Source organism: Monodon monoceros, unplaced genomic scaffold (assembly GCF_005190385.1).
Source record: "Monodon monoceros isolate NGI ecotype Baffin Bay Population unplaced genomic scaffold, NGI_Narwhal_1 Super_Scaffold_6, whole genome shotgun sequence".
Classification (NCBI taxonomy): Eukaryota; Metazoa; Chordata; class Mammalia; order Artiodactyla; family Monodontidae; genus Monodon; species Monodon monoceros.
The window spans coordinates 4,637,181-4,650,607 of record NW_021703783.1 but is presented as its reverse complement, the minus strand read 5'-3'; the positions used below and the strand labels follow the sequence as shown (position 1 = coordinate 4,650,607).

At 47.9% G+C, this 13,427-nt stretch overlaps 1 protein-coding gene across 1 annotated transcript; it reads right to left on the bottom strand.

The window, feature by feature from the left end:
- Positions 1-990: 990 nt before the first annotated feature.
- Positions 991-2,699, bottom strand: KCNA1 (potassium voltage-gated channel subfamily A member 1). Its single transcript, XM_029205951.1, has one exon. It carries the CDS (start codon positions 2,679-2,681, stop codon positions 1,194-1,196), a length of 1,488 nt encoding a protein of 495 aa, XP_029061784.1. The 5' UTR covers positions 2,682-2,699; the 3' UTR covers positions 991-1,193.
- Positions 2,700-13,427: the final 10,728 nt, after the last annotated feature.

The following is a 13,427-nucleotide window of genomic DNA, read 5'->3' as shown; positions in this document are numbered from 1 at the left end:
TTTTTTAACGTTTTTACATTAAATTAATCATGCACTAATTAATTCAAGGTACACCTTAATCAAGTCGGCCATAATGCTGAATAAGAGAACATGCTTCGAGCTCCAAAAAGTTACTGTTCCCAGCTGACTAACATAGGTACTTAAATACAGTACTTTATTTACTAATAAAAATAGTTCATAAATGAAGGAGTGCACTTTTGGTGAACGCAAATGAAGAAGGATCTATTTTTAGAAGAATCGATTCCAAAGTAAGCTTACCCTCTATTGTCTGAGTTAACGTTCTCGGCATGCGATTGTAAAAGAAATTATGATCAGATTCAAACATGCTTACACTTAGTTTCATTTGTGCTCTGTTGCAATAAGGAGGCGAAGGTTTTACATCCAGTTCTGGAGGCCGGGGTTCGGGGTGCAGGACTGGCGAGAAAAGACCCATTGGGCGCGTCTGCAGTTGAGAATCGTAGCAGCACTGCAGACGGATCAATGAATTGCGTTCAGTTATCATTTTTTCTTAGAGAAGAGTTTGAATCAGAAGGAAATGGGGCAGAGGGAAAAATCCCTACAGACCAGGCCCAGTATCAGATTTCTAAGGTGCTTGGTGAACCAGTCTTAAGTAATTTTTTTTTTTCACCTTGGAATATGCAGTTCGGTTGATCAAAGTAAAAACATCTGTTCGTTGCCCGTTTCGGCTGGTGTATCATGTTACACATAATACATCTGATGCACCATCTTAAAATGCGCTGTGCAGTTTGCCAGGATTTCGTATCGGAGTCCCATGCAAATTTAAATTTTATATTTCTAAGCGATCATCTGATTCTTAGCTAAAGGAAAAAAAAAAAAAAATTTAAAGAAGCCACCAGGGATTAAAAACGGGGAAGCATATGAACCTTATTTTACCTAGACAAGTTCATGGACTGAGTGATTTTAAACCAGTTTTAGAAAATACACTCTCTTTTCCCATTTTTTAATACAATGAAAATAGTTTCTCTTTTCATGGCTCCTGAAAGCTTCGGGTTTGCCACCCCCCAACATTGGCAATGCAACAATGCATCGACAGTTCGAGAGAGCATTCAAAGACCATTTAGTAAAGTATCTACAAGGAGTGACCTGGGTCACTGGGGGTTTGGTTTGGTTTGGTGTTTTAAGTCTTTCAAGCTGCTAAGTGGGGGCTTTTTAGTTTCTTTGCTTTTGGCTTTTTAAACATCAGTCAGTAGCTTGCTCTTATTAACGCAGTTTTGGTCAGCTGCGGTGCAATTACCAGTTCTGACATTGGACTGTCTAAAGTGGGCTATGCTATTATTCATATCCTCTTCGATCTCCATGTACTCAGATTTGCTGATGGTGGAGGAGCTGCGCCGACTGAGGTCACTGTCAGAGGCTAAATTAGGGGCGCTGACGTGGAGCAACTGAGCCTGCTCTTCCCCCTCGGTTTCTCGGTGGTAGAAATAGTTGAAATTGGACACAATGACAGGTACGGGCAGGGCAATTGTCAGCACACCGGCGATGGCACACAAGGAGCCCACGATCTTGCCTCCAATTGTCACAGGGTACATGTCACCGTATCCTACGGTGGTCATGGACACCACCGCCCACCAGAAAGCGTCGGGGATACTGGAAAAGTGCGACTCAGCCTCTTCCGCCTCGGCAAAGTACACTGCGCTAGAAAACAGTATGACCCCGATGAAAAGGAAAAAGATAAGCAGCCCTAGCTCTCTCATACTGGCTTTGAGGGTCTGGCCCAGGATCTGGAGGCCCTTAGAGTGGCGGGAGAGTTTGAAGATTCTAAAAACCCTTACCAACCGGATGACCCTGAGGATGGCCAGCGACGTGGCCTGCTCGCCCTTCTGGTTCCCCTCCTGCTCAGCTATCTCGGTGCCCAGGGTGATGAAGTAGGGGATGATGGCCACGATGTCGATGAAGTTCATGATGTTTTTGAAGAAGTCCGTCTTGCTGGGGCAGGCGAAGAAGCGCACCACCAGCTCGAAGGAGAACCAGATGATGCACAGGGTTTCCACGATGAAGAAGGGGTCCGTGAAGATGTTGACGCTGTAGACCACCGTGGTGTTGTCGAGGCGGTGGACGGTGCCCGTGAAGTCCTTGTCATCCTTCAACTCGGGCAGCGTCTCCAGACAAAAGATGACGATGGAGATGAGGATGACCATGACGGAGACGATGGCGATGACCCGGGCGGGCCCCGAGCTCTCGGGGTACTCGAAGAGCAGCCACACCTGGCGCTGGTACTCCTTGTCGGGCAGGGGGCGCTCCTCCTCCTTGATGAAGCCCTCGTCCTCCCGGAACTTCTCCATGGCCTCCTCGCCCAGCTCGTAAAACTTGATCTCTTCGGAGAACATGTCCAGCGGCACGTTGACCGGCCTCCGCAGCCGGCCCCCCGACTGGTAGTAGTAGAGGATGGCGTCGAAGCTGGGCCGGTTGCGGTCGAAGAAGTACTCGTTCCTCAGCGGGTCGAAGTAGCGCATGCGTTTCTTAGGGTTGCCCAGCAGCGTGTTGGGGAACTGCGCCAGCGTCTTGAGCTGCGTCTCGAAGCGCAGCCCGGAGATGTTGATGACCACGCGCTCGCAGCACTCGTGGTCGTCGTGCTCGGCCGGCCGCGGGTAGCTGCCGTCCTGGGGGTGGCCCGGGGCGGCCGAAGCCTCGTCCACGTTCTCTCCCGACATCACCGTCATGGTGGAGGCAGGGGGCGGCGGCGGCGGCGGCGTGAGACCCGGGGCGGGCCCGGGGCGGGGAGGGGCGAGGGAGGAGGGGTGGGGGGGGACCCGCGCGCCCCCCCCACCTGCGTGCGCGGCTCCTCCGAGCTCAGGGGGCGGGGCTTCCGAGCCAGCAGGTGGAGGGATCTGCCACTTGGAGACCGTCTCCACCCCCCCCCCCCCCCCGTTTCTCAGTTTGGAGTCCCCCTCGCCTGCCGCCCCGGGTGCAGCTTTTCTCCGGGGCGGGGTGGGGACTGGGGTGGGGGTGGGGGGACTGGGGGTGGCGATGGGAGGAGGGTTGGTGTTTCTTCCTGCTCCGAGGTGCCTTAACGCAGCGCCGTTCTAGCGGACCGGGCCACCGCTTGGGGGCCGCCCTGGCCTCCCTTCCCCTCCGCGAGCCCTCCTAGGACCCGGGGCAGAGCCAGCTCGGCAGATGCCCTCGCCTGCCACCCCCTCTGCTTCTCCTCGGCTCTCCCCCCTGCTAGCCCTCTTCGCCTGCCGCCTTCTAAGCTCCCACCGGGGCAATCGATGGACGCTGCAGAGAAATAGAAAGTGATACGGGGGCAGAAGATCAGAAGCGTTCATATGGGACGGACCCACAGACACGGAAGAGCACAGACCTCTAGCTTTTTGAGAAAGCACGAGACTTTTGCTAGGGTTATATCACAGACACGCAGACAGACACACGCAGACACCCGAAATCCAAGTTTGGGGCTCCTCCATCCCACTTTCCCCAATGCCCAACAGCCGATCTGTTTACAACTTCGTTAAACTAGAGATCGGAAAAGCGCCCAGAGACGCTGGCGGAGCTCCAGGTCCAGGCAGCATCCCCGCGCCCCCGGCTCCCCTCACCCGCCGCCCCAAGCCCCACTTCTGCAGCCCCGGACCGGGGAACCCCCTACCTGGCCAGCCGGCTTGGCGCAGGGGCGGTGCTGAGCCGGCGGAGAGCCCGAGCGGGAATGCGGCAGGTCGCCTTTGCGGTACCCGGGCGCGAGTCGCGGCCGCCACAGCATCCGAGGGGCGCCGGGGCCACCGCGCCGCCCTCGCACCTCGTCCTGCTTTCCTTCAGTTGGCCACTCGCCTAACTGGGCAGCGACGGCGGAAATGTCCGTTCCCGGCCCCCATTCTCGCCCGTGGCCGGCAACCTGGAGACGCCGCTCTCGCTCTCGGGTGCGGGCAATTCCGGAGGCTGCGGGGCGGAAAAACGAAATGCCACCCTCTCCCGAGCTCTGAAGCGAATGACGATGCGGAGCGCTCTCGCCCCCTCCCAACACCGTGGGAGCCCTTGATTCGATCCCGGAGGAGGCGAGCGAGCAAGGGCCTGGATCTCCGTGCCTCGCAGGTCCCCTCGGCTTCCCGCACCCCGCGCGGACCTCGGCGAGGCTACGCGGCGCGCCGGGAGCCGTTCGGAGCTCCGAGTGGGGCAGGGTGCGTGCGGCTCGGGTCCGCTCGGTCCATTTCTGGGCGCTGCAAGATCAGCAGAAACCTGAGAAAGCGCCCGGAATGCGGAGCAGCGATTGGCCCACCCGGGCGTGGGTTGGGGAGGGCGGGGGAGGGCGGGAGCGAGGAGGTAGATGGAAAATAGGAGGGGGTGGCTTGGCAGAGGGGGGCTGTCATTCAGTTCCCACCCTTGCCAACAAGGCTTTTTCCTTCTCCTGCCAGAAAAGCCGACCGCCAGTTCTCCTTCCCTGTGGTCCACAGCCCCGCACACGCACGGTCCTCTGCCGCGACCTTTCCGGGAATTTCACATCGGAAATGGTCAGGTCCGACGCAATGCAGGCGGTGGTGTTCCTGGCACAACTACTCTGATGGGCTGCTGTTTGTGCAGTCCCACAATAACCCGCTTCTCCGCGCGCTGTCCGGCCGCTCCCGCAGGGGGCTCTGCAGGGCAGACCCAGCTTGTCCCCGCCGGCCTCGGCGAGATGCGGACTTCGGGTTGGGCTCTGCAGTTGAGGATCACCCGGGTCTGTTCTCCGTCGCGCTACTGCGAGGCAGTGGTGCTGAGAGTGTGTCCCTCTTTGACCTACGACGGGAGTTGAAGTTTTCTTGCGATCAGACTATTTTGAAATACTGAGAATGTGACTTGTGGGAAACCAAAGGCTTCGTGGGTTTATGCGCTTGTCTGCCAACTTGGTGCTAATTGGAACGAATCTGAGAAGCAAGTCGCCTGCCCACCTCCCACCCACGTCCCTCTTCCCGAAGCCTCTTTTTCCGGCCTAAGGCCTTCCCAAGGCCCCTTGCAAGGCTGGCAGCTTCTCGGGGACAGGGTCCGCACAGAGGCGCAGGGCAGCAGGAGCCGGGGGCGTGCGCGGTGCCCTCGGAGTGCGGCTCCGGCTGCGCCCCTAGAGGCGCTGCGCCTTGGCGCCTGCAGCGCGAGAGAAGGCAGCCAGCAGCTCCGGTACTTCAACTGCGGCCGAGTCTCCAAGGAGGCTGCAGGAGCCCGGAGTCGCCGCCCATTGGCTCCCCGGCTGCCTTGGGACCACCCCTTAGCACCACCGCGACCGCGAAGCCTCCCGCCGACACCACCCACCTCTTTAATCAAACCGAAAGATTGCATCCTCCCCACTCTGTTGTGGCTAGTGAGAAGCAGGGGCCTCGGCGGGCCCTGCACCCAGGCAGTGCAGCAATCCTGGGTACCGAACTAGTTAAGTCCCTCCTCCAGATACCGACTCCAGCATTCCTTTCAGAAAAAATAGGTATTTGTTCCCTCCACTCCTCCGGAGCCATAGCCCAGCTTTCCTTTTACAAAGAGTTCTCTTAAACTCCGCCTTCCCATATTAAGGGCTGCCCTTTCCCCACCTTCCAAACACATATTCCTGTATCCCACTGACTCCGCGGTTCCTTTCCTTTCCACCCTACTGCTTTATTGGAAAGAAAGAAAACAAAAACCCACGAAGCTCTGCATTGCAATGCTGTCAAGTCCCTTGTTTTCTTTGCTACTGCTGCCGGAGGCTGCTGCAGCCCTGAGAACACCCTACTACTAGATCTGATACACATTTTCAGACCCTGTCCTAGCGATACGGGGCTTCCTACGCTGCTCCTGTACCTCCCTCTGCCTGTAGCCCCCCTCCTCCTTTTAAAGGTTTCTGAGACTGTCATCTCCCCAGCCTCATGTGGATGCGCTTGCCCTGATTCAGCATTGGGAGGTTGCCTTAGTAGAAGAGATTTACAGACTGGATGAGATCCCAGGTTCCTAAACCCAGGGGGTTATTAGGGGGCACAATAAGATCAGCAGGTTTTCAACATCCCTGAAAGATGTTTTCAGAGCCAGACTGGACCTCCATGGAATTGGAAGAAATTTGCTGAGCTAGGAACTCATCATTCTTGATGCAAGCCCACCATTGGTAAGGGTCTGAAGTTGTTTATTTATTCAACAATCTGCTTAGCTCCAGCTAGGCGTCAGCCTAATTCTAGCACTGGAGACATAATAATAACTAAGGCATGAGGTCCCAGACCCCTTAGAGCTCACATTCTTGTGGGAGAGACAGACAATTAACAAATAAACCATTGTATATATGTACTACATCTTCTTTATCCGTTCATCTGTCGATGGACACTTAGGTTATTTCCATGTCTTGGCTATTGTGAATAGTACTGCTATGAACATAGGGTCATAGGGTGCATATATCTTTTCGAATGAAGTTTTATCTGGATATATGCCATGGAATACTACTCAGCCATAAAAGAGAAATGAAATAATGCCATTTGCAGCAACATGGATGGACCTAGAGATTCTCATACTAAGTGAAGTGAGTCAGAAAGAGAAAGACAAATACCATATGATATCACTTGTAGGTGGAATCTAAAGTATTACACAAAAGAACTTATCTACGAAACAGAAACAGACTCACAGACATAGAGAACAGACTTGTGGTTGCCAAGGGGGAGGGGGTATGGGGGAGGGATGGATTGGGAGTTTGGGATGAGCAGATGCAAACTATTATATGCAAAATGGATAAACAACAGGGTCCTACTGTGCAACACAGGGAACTATATTCAATAGCCTGTAATAAACCATAATGGAAAAGAATATTAAAAACTATATATATACATCATATACGTTATATATGTGTGTATATGTAACTGAATCACTTTCCTGTACACCAGAAACTAACACAACATTGTAAAGCAAATACTTCAATTAAATAAATTAAAAAAAAATAAGCCATACATTATAATTTAGGTAAAAAAAATTTTTTAAGGGGATACAGACTGACAAATACAGGTTTGCATGGATAGGAAAGGTCTCTCTGCAAAGGTAGCATTTGAACAAAGAACTTCAAGAAGAGAGAGGTCAAGGAACAGGGAGACCAGAAGGACGAATATGAGAGCAAATGCAAAGGTTCTAAGGCAAGGACAAGCTCAGCATATTTGGGAAACAAAAGAGGCTAGAAAGAAGTGACCAAGGAAGAGTGTTGGAAAAACTAGGTCAGAAAAGTAGGCGGAGGCCAGCTCATGCAGGGCCTCTTAAGCTACTTTAAGAATATTTCATTTTATTCTGACTGCAATGGGAAGATATTGGAGGACTTGGATCCGTGCAGTAACATAATATGATTTGCCTTTTTTTTTTTCTTTTTTTGGCCACACCACGTGGATTGTGGGATCTTAGTTCCCTGACCAGGGATTGAACCTGGCCCTATGTAGTGAAAGGACAGAGTCCTAACCACTGAACCGCCAGGGAGTCCCCTGATTTGCCATTTTTAAAGGTTATTCTGACTCCTAGAAACAAGGCACGAGGTTGGAGTTTATCAAGTAGTACAAACAAAGATGGCTTAAACAAGGAAGATAGTGGTAGGAATACGGTTACATTTTGAAAACAGAGATGGCAGAATTTGGGATGTGGAGGAAAGAAACATTTGAAGAACATCTCCTAGGTCTGTAGCCTTAGTAACCAGGTGGATGGTGATGTCATTTCCTGGACATCACCTGTCCTACCAGAATGTGAGCTACTTGAAGTCTGAGACCTGGTGTGTCTTAGTTATTACTGCGTTGGGCCATGGGGGCCTTTCCTCAGAGTCTCCCTGCCCTGCCATTCTTCTTGCCCTTTGGCCACTTGACCTGCCTCAACTGCAGCTGGCTCAACCAGTTCTGTGCAGGCAGCAGAATTCTGCCTAATGAGGTGGACCACACCGCAATGTGTGGAATCTGGAGTCCTCAAGGTGGCAAAAAGGTCCAGGTAACCAACACAGCCACACAGAGACATTAACTCAATGGACCAGTGGGAGTTGCCCAGTAGGAGAGATGAGATAGGATGGAGCCTGGAGGTAAATTCCCTCTCACTTTATTCTTTACAAGGACAAGTGACCATATGGTCTGGTGACAGGGCTGCATCTCTTTGTGGCTCATGAAGCAGTGGCCAGCCTCGTAACCCGCTACGTTGCATTTGCACCTTATCCTTCCCTTTTCCCTTACTCTCACTGCCCAGGGGTCGCGCCTCCCATTAAAGCCCAAGTCCTATGTCAGGTTCTGTTTTCTAGGCAGAGGGAGTCCAGTTTGAGACATGTTAAGCTTGAGTTATCTGTTAAACATCCAATGCAGGTGATAAACAGGAAATTGAGCATCCAGTCGCGTCTAGGGCTCAGAGAAGAGGTCTGGGCGGATCTGGGTTTCTCAGCCTCGGCACTTGGTCTGGATGCTTTGTAGTTGCGGAGGGCGTTTTTGTTTTGTTGTTCTGTGCACTTGGGGAGGTCCAGCAGCATCTCTGGCTTCTACCGGCCAGCTGCAAGTAGCACCTGCTCCCGGTTATGACAATCAAAAATGTCTCCAGACATTGCCAAATGTCTCGTGGGAGGCAAAATCACCCCCACTGGGAACCACTGGGGTCGATGGTAGTTAAAGCCAGAGCTCTAGACCTGGGCAGTTGGACGTGAAGGCAGAAAGAGAAGAAACCGTTCAGAGACCGCAACTCAGGATACTCTAATTCTTAGAGGTCAGTAAAATAAGGAAGTGCCAGTGAGGGAGACAGAGAAAGAGTGACTGGCAAGGTAAGCAAACCAGGAGAGTGAGGGGTCCATGCAAACAGATGAGCATAGTGCTTTGCGAAGGAGAGATTTTTTTTTTTTTTTTTGAACACTGCTAATAGAATGAGTAGAATGAGGAAATTAGAATTAACTCCCGGGTTTAGAAAAACTTGAGTTTAAAAGAGATTGAGAGAGACGAATTGATGACAGTGGGTAAAATCAACTCTTGAAGCTTTGGAGTCAATAGGGGGAAAATGGAGGAATAGCTGAAGCTTCCTTCAAGGAAGGATGACAAGACTTATTTTTTTTAAGATGAGACCTATTACGATATGTTTGTATGCTGATGGGAATGATTCATTAGAAAGGGAAAAATTGTTGATGCAGTAGAAAGAGAAACATTGGAGCAATGTTCTTGAGAAGGCAAAAGGAAACTGGGATCTGAGATCCAAAGGAAGAGATTGGCCCTGGAAAAGGAAGTAAATCCGTAGAAAGGGGAGTGAGAGCAGAGGTCAGACACGAGTAGTTTAGTAGATGTGACTCTGGGAGTTTGTGGACATTCGTTTATGCAATCAGAAGCAATTTTCACTGTAAAAAGGCAAGCAAAGTCATCAGCTGGAAGCGAGGGTAGGAAGGTGTTCTTGGAAGTAGAAGGAAAAAATGCGAAATAACCACCCAGTAGAACAGGAAGGTGAAAGGATTAAAGAATGTAGCAGGATTGCCTGGCAATATCATGGGCTCAATTTCGGTGAGAGAACATGCATTTCAGCGATCAGGCCCTGATTGTTTAAGATAAACTTGGAAGTGAGTCATGATAGAATTAGTTCTGATGATTGTTTATGGGAAATGTGAAACTAGTCTAAACATAGCTTCCTTCTTAGCATTGGTTTCTTAACTGTTATGTAGTGGTTAGACAAGGCATGGCAAGAAAAGCACTGGTTGTACCAGGCAGGAAAATACTGATGTGGACTCACCTTAGATCTTGCTGAGGGCAGTGTTACAAGAAAGGGAATGAATGGGGGTCTCATAAGGTATGAAGTATAATCGTTAAAAGGTAGTATAGAACCACTAGGAGGCAGGAAGGAAACTTCAGAAGTTCACCAAGCGTTTAAGATGACACTGAGTGGCGTGGATGTCCACATTAGCCAGGGGTCCTCTTGTTGGGATTTGTGATCGGGCTTATCTGTAGATAGGCTCCAGGGGCCTGTGAACCTCTAAAATTGTTTATACATTTTGGTATATGTCAATAACCTTGTTTCTGAGCATCCAGTCTATCAGTGATTTTTATCAGAATCTCAAAGGGAGCTTCCACTGGAACAGTTAAAAGCCTAGGTTTTTAAATCACAGATGAGTTCTAATTCAATCACTCTGATATTGGACAAGTCACTCCATTATTTTACATCTTCATCTCCTTATTTGTAAAATGTAATATCTATATCATTGTCTGCTGTGAGGATAAAAGACAAATTGAGTACTGACCAGTACCTGCCATAGAGTTAAACTTGGTGAAATGTCAATGACCAGGAAGGTCAGGAACCATTCCATTAGATGGATCTTTAAGAAACATTCACCAAGGACAAAGCAGTCCCTAGATAATTGAGAATCAGAGAAAAGAAGAAGTGTAATACCTGTGATCAAGAACCCTTACGGTCAACTTCAATATTCGGGCACAGCACGATAACGGGCACTAGACTTTTCTCCCACCAGGAACAGCTAGAAAACTGGATAAACTGCATTAAGTCAGCACAGGGCAAGAGGCAGGGCACAACTGAGATCTCTTATAAAAGGGAAACAAATGAGATGAGCTCTGTGATAGGCTGACTTTTTTTTCTAGAAAGTACCTGAAGGTACTTTCCAGAAGCTATGCAAGGAAAGGAGAGCCAAGCAGAGCCTGGAAATCTTAGTGAGCTGAAGAGACAGGGGCTGGAGTCTGGTGAGGCTGAGGTGGCTGCAAGTTATGAGACAAAGTACTGAAGAGGAAGGAGCGACACAATGAAGTACACCAGAAATCTGCACGGGGTCCCCTTGAGTCTGTTGGTAAATACCAAACTACACGTGGGTAGATAGGGTAAAACCCCAAGGGGCTGGGTTGGCTTAATATTCAAACGTCAGTCAATGCAACTCACTCTACAGGGCTAATCAAAGGAGATTCTTAATAGATGCAGAAAAGCTATTTGACAAAATTCCACACCCATCCATTATTAAAACAAAACAAAGAAGGGACTTTTCTGGCAGTCCAGCGTTTAAGACTTTGCCTTCCAATGCAGGGGGTCCAGGTTCGATCCATGGTAGGGGAGTTAAGATCCCACATGCCTCGGGGCCAAAAAATCCAAAACATAAAAAACCCAGAAGCAATATTGTAACAAATTCAATAAAGACTTTAAAAATGGTACACATTGGGCTTCCCTGGTGGCGCAGTGGTTGAGAGTCCGCCTGCCGATGCGGGGGACGCGGGTTCGTGCCCCGGTCCGGGAGGATCCCACGTGCCGCCGAGCGGCTGCGCCCGTGAGCCATGGCCGCTGAGCCTGCACGTCCGGAGCCTGTGCTCCGCAACGGGAGAGGCCACAACAGTGAGAGGCCCGCGTACGGCAAAAAAAAAAAAAAAAAAAGGTCCACATAAAAAAAAAAAAAAAAATCTTAAAAACAACAACAACAAAGAAAAACAAACCTCTTAGCCACTAGAAATAGAAAGAACTTCCTTAACCTGAAAAAGGACATCTACCAAAAGCCTACAATAAACATCTTACTCAATGGTAAAAAGGTTGAACACTTTCTCTCTAGAATTGGGAACAAGGCAACAAGGCAGTAATATGCACCCTGATCACTCCTACTTAACTTTGTATCAGAGGTCCTAGTCAGTGCAATAAAGCACTAAAAAGAAATAAGAGGCAAACAGATTGGAAAGAAAGAAGTAAAATTGTTCTTATTCAGAGACAACATGAATTTGTATATGGAAAATCCTGAAGATTCTACCAAAAAACTACCAGACATATTCAGTGGATTTAGTAAGGAAACAAGGGGAATATATAAAAATCAGTAGCATCTCTACCACCTACAACAACATCAAAAAACATAAAATGCTTAAACATAAATGTAAGAAAATATGTTACATATAAGACCCGTACATGTAAAACTACAAAACATTGCTGAGAGAAAGTTAAAAAGACCTAAATAAATGGAAAGCGATACCATGATCGTGGATTGGAAGACTCAGTATTATTATGGTGTCAATTCTCCCCAAACATAACTTCAATCAAAATGCCAACAGGCTTGTTCACAGAAATTGGTTCTAAAGTAAAGCTGATTCTAAAACTTATATGAAAACACAGAAGACCTAGAACAAAAGGAGTTTAAAAGAGAACTATGTTGTAGGACTTCCACCACCTCATTTTAAGACCTACTATAAAGCTGCAATCATCACAACAGTGCAATATTGGTGTAAAAAGAGACATACAGATCCTTGGAACAGAATAGAGAGTCCAGAAATAGATCCACACTTATATGATCAATTGATTTTCAACGAGGTAATTAAATGGGGAAAAGAATCTTCTCAACAAATGGAGCTGGAATAACTGAATATCCATAAACCTTCACACTTACCTCACACTTACAAAAAAAAAGTTACTCAAAATGGATCACAGACCTAAATGTGAAGCTAAAACTATTTAACTTCTAAAAGAAAATGCAGGAGAAAATCTTTACAACTCAGAACAAAGACATAAACCATTAAAAAAATTGAACTTCATAAAAGTTAAAAACGTCTGCTCTTCAAAAGACACTGTTAGAGGGTGGACTTAGAGACTGTCATACAGAGTGAAGTGAGTCAGAAAGAGAAAAACAAATATCGTATGTTAACGCATATATGTGGAATCTAGAAAAATGGTATAGATTATCTTATTTGCAAAGCAGAAATAGAGACACAGACGTAGAGAACAAACACATGGATACCAAGGGGGAAGGGGCAGGGTAGGATGAATTGGGAGATTGGGATTGACATATATACACTACTATGTATAAAATAGATAACTAATGAGAACCTGCTGTATAGCACAGGGAACTCTACTCGGTGCTCTGTGGGGACCTAAATCGGAAGGAAATCCAAAAAAAGAGGGGATATATGTATACGTATGGCTGATTCACTTTGCTGTACAGCAGAAACTGACACAGCAGTGTAAAGCAACTATACTTCAATTTTTAAAAATATATACCGTTAAGAAAAGGAAAGAGCATGCCACAGACTGGGAGAAAATATTCACAATGCACATATCTGACAAAGGACTCATATTCAGACATATCAGCACCTCTTACAACTCACTAATAAGACAAACAACCTCATAAAAAAATGGGCAAAAGATTTGAATGGACACTTCACAAAAGACACATTCTTTATGATTCAATTTATATGAAATTCTAGAATGAGCAAGCACAGATCAATGGTTTCCTGGTACCAGAGAAGAGAGGATTGACTACAAAGGGTCAGGAGGGAACTTCTAGGTGATGGAAATGTTCTATATCTTGATTATGGTGGTGGTTACACAGTGTATTGTCAAAACTCATAGAACTGTACACTTAAAATAGGTACATTTTATTGTGTGTAAATTATACCAAAATTAAATTTATTTTAAAAATTCCTTGTCAAATAAATAATATTGATGCATGTTGAGGTGACAGAAGAAGGTTAGAAACAGTAATATTTTTCTAGAGCTTAACCTGTGACAGTTTCTTAAACTGCTCTCAGTTGTCCTTGAAAGGAGGAATATATGAAGTG